The 13,078-nt window shown below is 36.7% G+C and overlaps 1 protein-coding gene across 7 annotated transcripts in view; it reads left to right on the forward strand.

Moving 5' to 3' along the window:
• Window positions 1-13,026, forward strand: part of TASOR (transcription activation suppressor) — a 53,015-nt gene extending 39,989 nt beyond the window's left edge. The window contains exons 17-24 of one of the 7 annotated variants that reach the window (XM_021695097.1): window positions 994-1,053; window positions 4,518-5,452; window positions 8,010-8,132; window positions 8,858-9,017; window positions 9,467-9,575; window positions 10,895-11,073; window positions 11,246-11,410; window positions 12,015-13,026. In XM_021695097.1, the coding sequence (XP_021550772.1) occupies window positions 994-1,053; window positions 4,518-5,452; window positions 8,010-8,132; window positions 8,858-9,017; window positions 9,467-9,575; window positions 10,895-11,073; window positions 11,246-11,410; window positions 12,015-12,070 (1,787 nt within the window). In that variant the 3' untranslated portion in view covers window positions 12,071-13,026. The remainder of the gene's footprint in view (window positions 1-993; window positions 1,054-4,517; window positions 5,453-8,009; window positions 8,133-8,857; window positions 9,018-9,466; window positions 9,576-10,894; window positions 11,074-11,245; window positions 11,411-12,014) is intronic. The other 6 variants (XM_044921408.1, XM_021695099.1, XM_021695098.1 and 3 more) reach the window with 6 other exon arrangements.
• The last annotated feature ends 52 nt before the right edge of the window (window positions 13,027-13,078 follow it).

Consider the following 13,078-nt stretch of genomic DNA (forward strand, 5'->3'; position numbering starts at 1 on the left):
GACTTCCAAATGAATGTTGTTGACAGAAATTGAATTTCTAATAAGGTGAGGTAGTGACAGAGATGAAATGATGGTCTTTGGGACAACAGATTAAATGCTGTCGTCTCAAATTATTAGAGTAAACTTCACCATAAGAAGCTGTCATCCAAGAAGTGGTCATGTTGAGGTTCATCTATTGAAGAAAAAACTGATTTCTTAATAACTGGATTATCTTAGAGAAATTAGCTCATCACAGAGAGTGGCCTGAAATGATCAAATGCAGAAATCCCTAGAAAGCTTATTGGACCATGGGGCAAGACTAGGTTAATAAATGTTGAAAGATCATTTTGCAGTATTCTGATTTCTCTGTGCAAACACATACATATACACACACACATATAAACATGCTCTTAATATTTCAAGTTCTTACTCATCTTTGTTAGCTAAGCATTTTTGGAAATATTCCCAGGGCACATCTTTTCCATTCCTAGATCTTTAAAAAGAAAAAAAAACAACTTTTTGCTAAAAAGTTAGATTGGCTTGTGACCTAGAAGCTACTGAGACCTCCAAGGACTCTGAGAAGAATTTCTAAAACTTGATGAGTTTCCATGGGCTTCAGCACCATTCTCTACTTAGTACCTTACCAGAGAGGGCGAGAGGCTTAGAAGTGATGGTGGAGAAGTAACTTGTACTTAAGAGCTGGAGATGTTGGCTTGAATGGGGAGAAACAGTAAGAAAGTCAATACAAATGATTATCCTAACCATTCCTCATTTAGATAGCTTCGTAGTTGATGTTCAGAGCCATTTGAAGGCACAGCATCTAGGTGTTGATATTCCATCATCATCTGAATGGAAAGGGAAGCAACTTCTATTTCTGAATGACCCTTCTGGATTATTTTAGGCAAAAGATGGAGTACTTGGATTTGTTAGCATTTGGGGTTGTCTGAAAGGTGCTTAATAGGTATCACCAGTATCTGAAGAGCGTCTACAAATCTAATGGATGTTTTCCCTCAGGAGGGAATGCAAGAAGCCCAGAAGACCAGCTGGGGAAACATGGTGAGAAACAAACACCAGGTGAGAAGGCTCCCTTTGCTTTTCCTCCCAATGTGCCTTCTTCAGAATTGCTACTTGCATTTCTGGTTCTCTATCAATAGGACATCATTTTGAGTTCTGTTAATTACAGAAAATTTGGATAATATTTGCATTTAAAATCATTATTTGAGGGCGCCTGGGTGGCTCAGTCATTAAGCGTCTGCCTTTGGCTCAGGTCATGATCCCGGGGTCCTGGGATCGAGTCCCACATCGGGCTCCCTGCTCGGCGGGAAGCCTGCTCTCCCTCTCCCACTCCCGCTGCTTGTGTTCCTGCTCTCGCTATCTCTGTCTCTGTCAAATAAATAAATAAAAAATCTTTAAAAAAAAAATCATTATTTGATTTGTATCAAATATTCTTGTACAAAGAATGTGTTTAAAGAAGTCACTGAATATTCATAGAGATTAAGTTTTTTTCACTATAGTGATTCTATCTGATACGATGACTTGGGAAGATTGGAGTATTTTTCTTAATCCATTTCTGTAGAATATCCTGTGAGAAACACTCTTCAGTTTCTTTTAAGTTTAAAAAATACAAGGATTGAGGCCAGTTATGTTTCAAGTTCATTATCCCTAATCTTGAGTTTTTTGACCCAGTTCTTTTTCTGATTATTTAAATAAGGTAGTGTTGTAAATAAGAGATTAGGAAACTCTGGGGTTCCAGAAAGTTACAGATGTTGCTGATTAGCTAATTGCTGTTGGTTCTTAGAAGACCTTTTCTTTTGTCTGAATTCAGTCCATTCAGCATCTCTGCAGATGGTCATAGGCATTGTTTTCTTGCTTAGAGTGTGGTGGTGGGCCTTTCTTGTTTGTTTCCATTTCTTTATGTCTTACTCTTTCAGAAATCTTAAGTGGTAGTGGGTTTTTTTTTCTTAATTTGGAAGGAAAGCTAAGTGGCTTAATTTTAGTAGATCTTTATGGTTTTCCTCTCTGCGGAATTAAAAAAAGACTGATTTTAAGAAAATCTTTTGTCTCCTCCTAGGAAAAATGACCAAAAAAAACAAAATAGGAACAAATATATGACATACAGGGAAGTGCATTAATCTTTAGTACACAGCTCAGTGGGTTTTTACATGTGTATAGACTTATGTTACCACTACCCAAATCAAGATGTAGGACATTTCCAACACCTCCAGGTTTTCTTTTGTATCCTTCCAGTCAGTACTCTCCCTGGCCCAACAGTAACCACTAATCTAAGTTCTTTTACCATAGATTAGTTTTACCTGTTCTTAAATTTAAGGTAAATGGAACCTACACATGTCTTGCTTTGTTTTTGGCTCTTTCACTCAACATTATGTCTGGGATTCACCTATTTTATATCTGTCAGTAATTCTTTCTCATTAGAAGCAGCCAGGTATCAGGCACCTGGGTGGCTCAGTCGTTAATCGTCTGCCTTCAGCTCAGGTCATGATCCCAGAGTCCTGGGATCGAGTCCCACATCGGGCTCCCTGCTCCATGGGAAGCCTGCTTCTCCCTCTCCCACTCCCCCTGCTTGTGTTCCTGCTCTCGCTATCTCTCTCTCTCTCTGTCAAATAAATAAATAAAATCTTAAAAAAAAAAAAAAAAACAGCAGCCAGGTATCTTGTTTATGCTTCAGCATGTGCCATTGGCATCTGCAGTCCTCTCTTACTTGTCATACCCTCTTTATATTTTGTGATTGAAAATGGAAATACGTGAATGATGCTGCCTTTAGAGAACTCACTATTCCCCTTTCAAAGTCAAAGTACTGCAATGCTTGAATGACAATCAGTAGAAAACATGCATTATTGATATTGACGTGTTTCCTTTAAATCATTTACCGATGAAGACATTTTTTTAAAATAAAGTTGTCAATTTTAGTGATTAGAATCTTATAGGGGAAATTTGTGACAGTAGAATTAGGTGATGGTAATTTGCATTTTTAAAAGGGATTTGTTTAGACTTTTTTAATATGGAAAATTCCCTACATGGATTTAAGCTTCATTCAGCTTTATCCATAGCCCTTCAGGTGTAAACTTATTGGTCTGAACTACAGCTATACATCTTGGGAGCAGGTATTTCATTTGAAATAATACATAATTGGAAGTTTAAAAATTATAGGTGGTATTTCCCAACCCGTTTGTTTTACAAGGTATAATTTAAAATGTTTTTATTTAAATAAATCAGACATTTGATATGGTACGTAAGAAGTACAAAAATATTTCAAAATCTAAAATACTTCAAAAAGTCTTGCAGCCCTATCTCAGACATTTAGTTTCATTGCATGGATCAGCCTCTGTTACAAATTTCTTATGTATCCTTCCAGACATTTTATGTGTGCACTAAACTCCCTGTTGCAGATTTAAGAAGGATGTTCTGTATTCTGCAGTTATTTTATGGAACTTGAATTTCTGGTTTATCAGTTTCATACAGTTTTAATTCTTACCTTGGTACATTGGATATTTTGCTCCCCTACTCTTCTTCCACCTACAGACCTGTTGTGGTCTTCTTACTTGCCAGCAGGTGCCTTTGTAGTAGTTAATGGGTAGAGTGGTTCATGGTAACTACCAGGGTTGGTGAAGAAATGTCACAAGCTGACTGCTGCTGAGGCTGTTAAGAGCTTTAGAAAAGTGTGTGAGGAAAACCAAAACTGAATTTGTGTGGAGACGGTATGTTGCCACACCTGACTGCAAACTTGAACAGGGAATTCACTGTATCTTTAAAGTACTATAGTTTTGAAAACTATGCTTGTATCTGCAACTTCCTGATATAGAGGTACCATTTCATAGACTACAACAGCAATTTGTTAGGAAATATTGGCTAAGATCTAAGGAAAATTAATTAAAATTGTATAATAATCATCTAGGCAAAGAGCACGAATTTTTTTTCTTTTCCTAAAATAGTACTATAAATTGCCGTTAAACATATTTTCCCCTTGTCTTTTAAAAAGGGACTTAGGGTATCTGTTTTGAAATGTAGTTTTAAAAACATTGTGTTTAAATTTAGAATTTCTGGGAAAAAAGTACAATCTATGGATTGAGCTTGTTGTCAAAAGTCAGTTTGGTTCCATTAACATCAGGTAGCTGAATGACCTCTTCATCTCAAGAGTGTTACTGTTAATGCAGATATGAAATATGTTCTCTTCCATATTATTGAACCTTTTTTTCCCCCGATAGATCTATCTGGGAAGCAGAAATAAGCAAACTTAATTTATATGGATGCCAAATTGGCACATGTTCGAACACTTCAAAAGGAATCAAAGAAAATAACATCCAAACTTGTTACTCTAGCTACTGAAATCCCAAGACCAGCCATAAGTAGGCTACATAGAAAATGGGGGTTCATACCATCATTTGAGATTTTTATTCTACTTTCCAGTGCGTAATTAGTTCTGAATATATACTTTGATCTGACATTCCTATTTACGAGTTTGTGTTTTCAGATGTTATTTTTTTGGATTGCTCTTATAATAATGAACTCTTCCTATATAGGTATGAAATCACCAGAAGAACAACTGGTGTGTCTGCCACCACAGGAGGCCTTTCCTAACGACCCCCGGGTAATAAGTAGACAGCGAGGTTCTGATTACCAGTTTCAATCCTCTCCATTTACAGACACACTGAAGGGCACCACTGAGGATGACGTGGTGACAGGTCAGGTGGTGACAGTGGAGGAGCAGTGTGTGCCAGCAGCAGAGCCGCCCACAATGAGTGAGACCACAGAGAGGACAGTGTTAGGAGAGTACAATCTCTTTTCTAGGAAGATAGAAGAGATTCTGAAGCAAAAGAATGTTTCATATGTCAGTAGAATTTCCACACCTGTTTTTTCAACACAAGAGAAGATGAAACGGCTTTCTGAGTTCATATATTCTAAGACTTCCAAAGCTGGTGTACAGGAGTTTGTAGATGGCTTGCATGAGAAACTAAATACTATTATTATCAAAGCATCGGCCAAGGGTGGGAATTCGGCACCAGTCAGTCCTAATGATTCTGGTAGTAAGATAGCATTGAATCCTCTGGGAAAGGCTGTCCTACCAGTTTCCTCAAGTGACTTCAACAGTAAACAGCTCCTTGAGCCACTTTGTAGTGATACTTTGAAAGACAGCAACTCCAATGAGCAGCATTCCTCTTCAACTTTGGGTTTAACCGAAGTAGAAGTGAACCAGCCACACCATGCTACAGAGCTGATGGTGACTTCTGATCATACTGTACCTGGTGATACTGCCCGGGAACCGGTAGAAAAAGAAACAACAAAATCGCCCAGTGATGTAAACATTTCTGCCCAACCAGCTCTTTCAAATTTTATAAGCCAGTTAGAACCTGAAGTATTTAACAGTTTGGTTAAAATCATGAAAGATGTCCAGAAAAATACTGTGAAATTTTATATTCATGAAGAAGAAGAGAGTGTGCTCTGTAAAGAAATAAAGGTAACTAAATGAGAAGGTATTAATAATAGTAATGCTATATAAACTTGTCTTGTTGGGTCTGATCTCTATTAAATGGAGGGTTTTTTTTGTTTTTAAATGTTGACCATATGTTTTCATAATTTGATACAGAGTGGAATAAGACTAGTAAGTTCAATTAAATGTAGAACCTCTGATCTAAGTATCTTAGAATTTAGAATCTTGTTTTATCAGTGATTTTAAAGACCATTTGTATGTACACTGCAAATACCTTTAAACTGTTGATTTCAAAGATTTTAAATGTTTCTTACTTGGGTTTTTAATGGGAAAGATACAGAGGTAGAAGAAGCTGTCAGTGTTTACTTCTTACGGGGTTTTTTATCAGTCAAATAAAAAAAACTGTCCAGGGATGACCTAATGATATATATAATCTTTTGGCATTTCTTGATACCCTGGTCATGTCAGGGTTCCCTACAGCCTTTTTGATCAAAAAACATGATCCTGAAAGACTCCCCAATCATGAAAGATTCCTCACTGCAAGGTATATTTTTTTTCTACTGAAGCTACAGAGTAAGACTAGTGTTTCAAGTATTTGATTTTTAAAAATACATGCATGTATGTGTGTGTGTGTAGATACAGACATTGATCTATAAAATTTGTAACAATAGGTAAATTATGACATACAAGAACAGTTGTATCAGTGTTTTAATAATAACAATTAGTATTTACTAAACTCTAGGATTTTAATCCCTTCAGGGAATGGCATAGGTTTTAAAATAAATGCCTGCTCCCATTATGGAATTAACTTACCATGACGGATTTCTGCTTGTTTTGTTAGAGGAAGCAGAAGGTACTATAAATAAGTGCCTTGTAGGCAAGAGTGGCCCAGAAACTCTGCTGCTGAGATGTTCTGAGCTTTTGTCAGTTTGGGAATCTCTTTGATGCCAGCATGTTTCATGTAGCATGCCCTTGAGAACATGAACATGAAGAACATGGAAATGGAGGAGGAAGAGTGCTCAGTGTGCCTTTTCTACTACTAAATCCCTGTGATTTCTTGGGAAGATGAAACCAGACTTAGTAGGAGTTTCTTGGTTGCATTTTTGCCCTGTATCATTGAATGTAGAGCTTCTTAACTTTTTCCACTCCCAGCAACAGGTTCAAGCACAGTACTTGTGGGGGCAATAGCTGCATGTCTCGATGAGAGAATAGAGTGGATAGAGTTCCACAGTGTGCTCAGCATTTATCGCACCTTCCCCACCACATTTTGTAAACTAATTGTATCACACTCACAGAAAATGTATTGACTTCTGGTGCATTTAATGCATTCTAGCATTAAATGCACCAGAAGAAGAGAAGGATGCTGTGTGTTTTTCAAATCTGATAGGAGGTCAGATCAGAACTTTAGTTTTTAATCAACCTCCATTGGAAAATTTATCCAGCAAAAATGTTAAAATAGAATAAAAATACTATCAAAAACATTTTAAGCTTCCTGAATAAATCTGGAGTCCAGTGGATTTATTATTATAAGAGTTCAGGGGTCTTAAAATGAATTTGCAGTTAAAGCTGCTTAATGTAAAAAGACCAAAAATTACAAGCTGGCCTATAATTTATCTTCTCATTACCTGTCTGTAAGCTGTTCTGAGATCTGCCCTGAAGCTTTAGAGGTTAGAGCAAAATCTAATAATATAGAAGATGCTGCTTTAGTTCAGGACTACACAGAAACATCCCCTTTGGGGTGATGCTTGTTGACTGTTCTTGATAGAGCAGCAGACTGGTTGTGAGGGAAGCTGGGTTTAGATTTAATGGCTGTCTAACCAGCCTTGCCAACCTTGAGAAAATTAATCTCCTATATCTGTGAAATGAGGAATATGACCTCTAGGAACCTGCATTTTACCTCAGACTTCAGGATTCCACCAGCAAGCAAAGAGCAACGGAAACTGCCTGCACTACCACCATGTGTCCTTTGATAGTACCATGTCACCAACATGGAGGGAGGTATTAGATGGGAGGGTCTATTTTATTTGAAAGGTGTGAACTGGACAGACATGGCTAAATAGTATGTGAATGCCATGGTCCATACTGAAGCTCTGTATGAATGACTTTGGAATTGTTGTGAATTAAATGAGTCCAGTAGTCAGAAAAGTGCTTTGTAAGGGAATGAGTACTATACCAGTAACCTGGCTGCAAATAACCAAAGGCTTCCCTTGAAAGGACAGGAAAATGAGATGAGGGAGTCGTTAATGATTGGGCTCTGGGTTGCCCAGAATAAATAATGGAACTGGGTTAAGAACCTGGGCTAATTCATTGTTCTTATGGTTCTTTTTGTTACCCACCACTGGCATTTACTTCGCTTCGATTGCATAGCATTGTGACATTGTGACCATGGCCATTTAAGCTCCGAGCTATAGATTCTTCTATAAGAAGAGTGGACCTGATGATCTCTAAGGTCCATAGTGTAAGGTCATCATTATTAGTGATCATTACTGAGTGACTACTTACCAGTTTATATTGCATTTCTGGTGTTAGGTGGATATTTGCAAAAAAGGCCTTTTAATGTTGATTTAGTTTTTCTCTTTAACAGGAATATCTTATCAAATTAGGCAATACAGAATGTCATCCAGAACAGTTTTTGGAAAGAAGATCAAAATTAGATAAACTATTGATTATTATTCAGAATGAAGACATTGCAGGTTTCATTCACAAGGTAGACTATTAAGTCAAATTCACTATTATTTTGGTTATAAAAACTCCCTCATTTTAAAATCTTACTGTCTTTGAGGCTAAAGCTGTTTGTTTTTAAAATATCCTTATAAGGTCTAAAAGAGATAAAACTTCAAGTTTGGGAGATTTAGGGCTTGAGACCTAAACAATCTGTGAATCAGCTTGTGATCAAGTTTGTACCTCTGCAAAATTTTAAACTGCAGCACGTGACAGACCCTGTCACTCATTAAGACTCAACTCCTTGAATGTCAGTGGGTCTGTTGACTCTCTCTATATTGTTGTCATCTTCATTTGTATGTCCCAGGTAAAACCTGTTTTTACCCCCTCTTTGCCAAACCATTTCCCCTTTCCGTTGCATTTGGAGGTACCCCATCCAGTCTTAGAAACCCGTCTCAAGTCCTGCTGTCCTTTGAAGGCTCTCCTGACTGCATGGGCTCTTGCCCTCCTCTGAATTCTGACTGAACTCACAGGGCCGGACAGGTTGGCCTTTATCATTCTATTGCCCGGTCTGTTGTAGGTGCCTTTTCGTCAGAGTGTTCTGTTCATGGTATGTACCCAGTACAGAAGTGTTGGTTTATGTCTTTGGACATGTTGGGAATATTTTTGTATTTTGCTAGACTTTTCTTGTAGGTTACTTCACACCTGAGTCTTAACCATTTCATTCTCTTACCTATCCTTATTTCTGTTTTTGTTTTGGGATTTAAATAGGTACCTGGCTTGGTGACTTTAAAGAAGCTGTCTTGCGTTAGTTTTGCTGGTGTTGATAGTCTGGATGATGTTAAAAATCATACATATAATGAATTATTTGTATCTGGCGGTTTTATTGTGTCTGATGAATCCATTCTAAATCCAGAAGTTATCACAATTGGTAAGATTTATGCTTTATTTGGAGCACAAACTTCTTTTGTCCTTTCTAGGTTTTTTTCTTCTCATTAACGACTCATGCTTTTTAAATGTATTGTTCTCTCTGATTGGCCAAATGGATGAGTACATTTCCATCATTTTCTTTTTATTACTTCAAATTTCTTTGTCTCTTAGTCACTGCAAATAATTTCCTCTCAATCTGATGTAAAGCAAGTCTCTCTGCACCTATTGCACTTGGATCCCTTCTGCTTTGTTACTGTTGTCAGCATGTTCTTTTTTTTGTTATGTAGATGTTCTTAAATCTAAGAGTATATCTGTCTCCCTTCGAAGGGAAAATACTGCAAAGGAAAGTAGATATTCCTATATAGTATCAACAAACATTTCTTCCATAATTCATTTGTTGAGTGACTGTTATATATTGAATTTTAAAATGAACTTCATTATCTCTAACAGAGAACCTTAAAAATTTTTTGACATTCCTCGAAGAACTCAGTACTCCGGAAGGAAAATGGCAATGGAAAGTCCACTGTAAATTTCAGAAAAAACTAAAGGAATTGGGCAGGTAAGATTTGAAAAATAACTATATAATGGTTGATGTCAACATTGTGTTCATAAAATTTCTTTCTCTGTTTATAGATTGTGGATGTTGCTCAGTTTTCACAGATTTCCTTAGCCACTCATAAGGGGGAATGTAGTTATTATTCTAGCCTATTTGGAAATAGTATTCTTATTTAGGTAGAAGCGCTAAAGTTGAAGTTCTAGTTAGGTATATAGGTAAAATTGGTTTAATCTTTGCCACTTGAGGGTTTAGAATAATCATCAAAACGGAATAGTCAGCACTCTATTTTTTTACCAAACTATATATGCCAACTAGATCAGGCTCTCTTCCAGTTAAGGACTACACCGTAGGCAGCTAATCTATTTACACACATACTGAGACATTAATCACAACATGATAAGGGGATTTGTGATTAGGACATTCATTTATGTAAGTAGTTGATTTCCAAAATGCCCAGTGATCCTTGGATTACTAGTCCACTTGAGAGGCCCCACAAATGATTCTATAATAAGATGAATTTTGGATACTCTGTCTTACTACTAGAGAGTCCATGTAGCGTATTTACATATTTAAGGATCTGAGAGACTCTCTAGTTAAGAATTCTGTTTTACATTTTGTCAGCTAGCATTTTTGAAACTTGGGTGGAAAAACATTTTTTCTTCTAATACCTAATACCTTCTAATTCTGTGGAAGACACTTAGGGAAATTCAGGTTTAAATAATTGAAAAGTACTTAACTCTTTGTAGTAATTCACTTTAAAAAAACTTGTTTTATCTTCAAATTATGTGAAAATAGGCATTGGAAAAGCCTTTACCTTTGTGTAACAGATAACAGTAATCAGGTAATAATGAGGCCCAAAGGTGTGACTTTGGTGCAAAGTTAATACCCTTATCTTCCTGACAATAGTAATTTCTACCACTTGTTGCCTTGTGCTTGGAGGTGTAGAAATAGCTTCAAGCCATGTATTTTTCTGAAAGAAAGATTTCTATTTTTTTTGTCCTGTGCCCTTTGTTCACATTCTGAATTAGTAAAGCTAAAGGGGGAAGTGTTATTTAGTAAGTACAGTGAGATTTTAGTCTAAAGCTGAATGGCTGGCTCTCAGGCTTTGCACCCATAAAAAGCCCCTGGACTTAAATGTGGGTTGCACAATTCCTGCTCCCCTCTCTCTCCTAGGAAGCACCCGTCCATCAGGCAGTGAACTAAAGCAGTGCAGTTGTCATTGGTTGCCTCAATTGAGAAATTATGGTTTTAATTTGAAGCAAAAACGTCCATACTAAATTTTAGAAATGCAGATCCAGATATTGAACTGCTTACTTCCACAGATTGAATGCTAAAGCTCTAAGTCTGTTGACACTTCTGAATGTCTATCAGAAGAAACATCTGGTTGAAATTTTGTCATACCACAATTGTGATTCACAAACTCGAAATGCTCCAGAATTGGATTGCCTTATCAGACTTCAGGCTCAGAACATACAGCAACGACACATAGTCTTTCTAACAGGTAAAGAGTGCCGCCTTAAGCTTTCTATTATGAATGTAGGAATGTGGATGGAAGCGTTTTGTTGCTGTTAGTGGGTGTTAAGCACTTTCATGGGGGCGGGGGCTGGCATCATCCTGTTTCTCCATGTAGGTTTTCACATGTTTTATACTCGAACCTTTTTATTTTTATTTAGAAAAGAACATCAAGATGCTTTCCAGTTATACAGATAATGGAATAGTGGTTGCGACTACTGAAGACTTTATGCAAAACTTTAAAAATCTTGTGGGCTATCACAACTCAGTCACAGAAGAAAACCTTCCACTGCTTGGTGCTAATGAGAATCTTGAGTCGCAGTCAGGTAACTTTTCAGTAGTTTTACTTTTCTTTAAGGCAGACAGAAAAAGAGGAATGGTTTTGTGTCGTTTTCATAGAACAAAATGCCTCCTTTGAAACTACTCGCCCTCCGTGTAAACAGCTTCAGGGGAAGTGTTTCAAGGCACTTAACTGTTCTTATATTTAGCATATACAAAATTTGCTCATTTATTATCCTGTAGTCAGTACAAACTGTTAAGTATGCTACCAGAGTAGGCATTTTCTTTTTGAGGGTATATAAACTTTATCGGCTGCTGTTGTCAGCAAAGGGGTTCTGTTTTTAAAAAGGAGGACACCAAGTAATGGGGAATTTAGTATTGGGCTACAGACTCTCCCCAGATGTATACAGCAATTTAAGTGCAGGGTAGTAGGGATATATCCATAGCTTTAGTGCTTTGTGAGATGGCCTCTGCTTTGGTTCCAGGTTTTATGTTAAATGAAAGATGTACGTACTTTGTTTTTGATGAAAAGCAGAGATGATCAAACATTTGCTAGAACTAACCAGTTTAGTCGTAATCCAATGAAGCTAGATGTCAAAATTTTTATTTTTTATTTGTCTTGTCAAATACTGAATTACCGTGTAACTTTAGATGCTGTTTTGACATTAACCCCTTTGGAGCTGGGAGTTGGGATTTCCCAACATTAAACGTGAACACATTTCGCAGAAGCTTTTAGCATCGGATTATCTGGACATTCACACCTAGTGTGAGTGTTGTGACTAAGTGAACTTGTGGCAGAAGACCAAGCTTTAAGGGATTGTGGACTTGCAGACCCTGACGCATTATATTGTGTGAGTAGTGTATAATTTTAAAACTTAAACAAATTGTGTATTTCAATAGAGGAGGACTTTTTGTTTTTTAAATGTAGCTCTTTTAGAAAACGATGAAAAGGATGAAGAGGATATGTCTCTGGATTCAGGGGATGAAATCTCACAAATAGAAGTATGCAGCAATTTTCATTCAGAAATATTGGCGAAAGAGACCAAAGGATCACGTGGAACAGATCAAAATAAGAATATTCAAATTGAGTTGCAGTCGTCTCTTGACGTGCAAAAAAGTTTATTAGAAGATAAGACTTATCAAATTGATTCTGAAGAGAGCGCTTCTGTTGCTATAGTATGCTCTGAAGGAGAGAACAGCAGTGCAACTGAACAAGATTCATATAGCAACTTTCAGGTTTATCACAGTCAATTAAATATGTCCCATCAGTTTAGTCATTTTAATGTTCTCACTCATCAGACATTTCTGGGGACACCATATGCCCTTTCATCAAGTCAGTCTCAAGAAAGTGAAAATTACTTTTTATCTGCTTACACTCAAAGCTTGGATAGAGCTAAATCTCCATCTCCATTAAGTTGGGGGAAAAGTGATTCTTCCAGGCCCTTTTCAAAAGAGAAATAATTATAGTAACTTTTTTTTTTTTTTTGAAATAGGTTGTTACGAACTTTTTCTGTTATAAGTGAATTAACAATTTATATTTCATTCTCTAAACAAAACGTTTCTTGTCCTTCCTCAATGTTTTTTTTCCTCTTATTTAAATCATGATGGCCTGTAACAGTTGAAGCACCTGAAAATTGAAATAAATATATATATTTTTAACATATATTGTACTTGAATTATCTCATGTTGGCACTTTTTAAGTTTTACATATATAT

This window comes from Neomonachus schauinslandi, chromosome 1, assembly GCF_002201575.2.
Source record: "Neomonachus schauinslandi chromosome 1, ASM220157v2, whole genome shotgun sequence".
Taxonomy (NCBI): domain Eukaryota; kingdom Metazoa; phylum Chordata; class Mammalia; order Carnivora; family Phocidae; genus Neomonachus; species Neomonachus schauinslandi.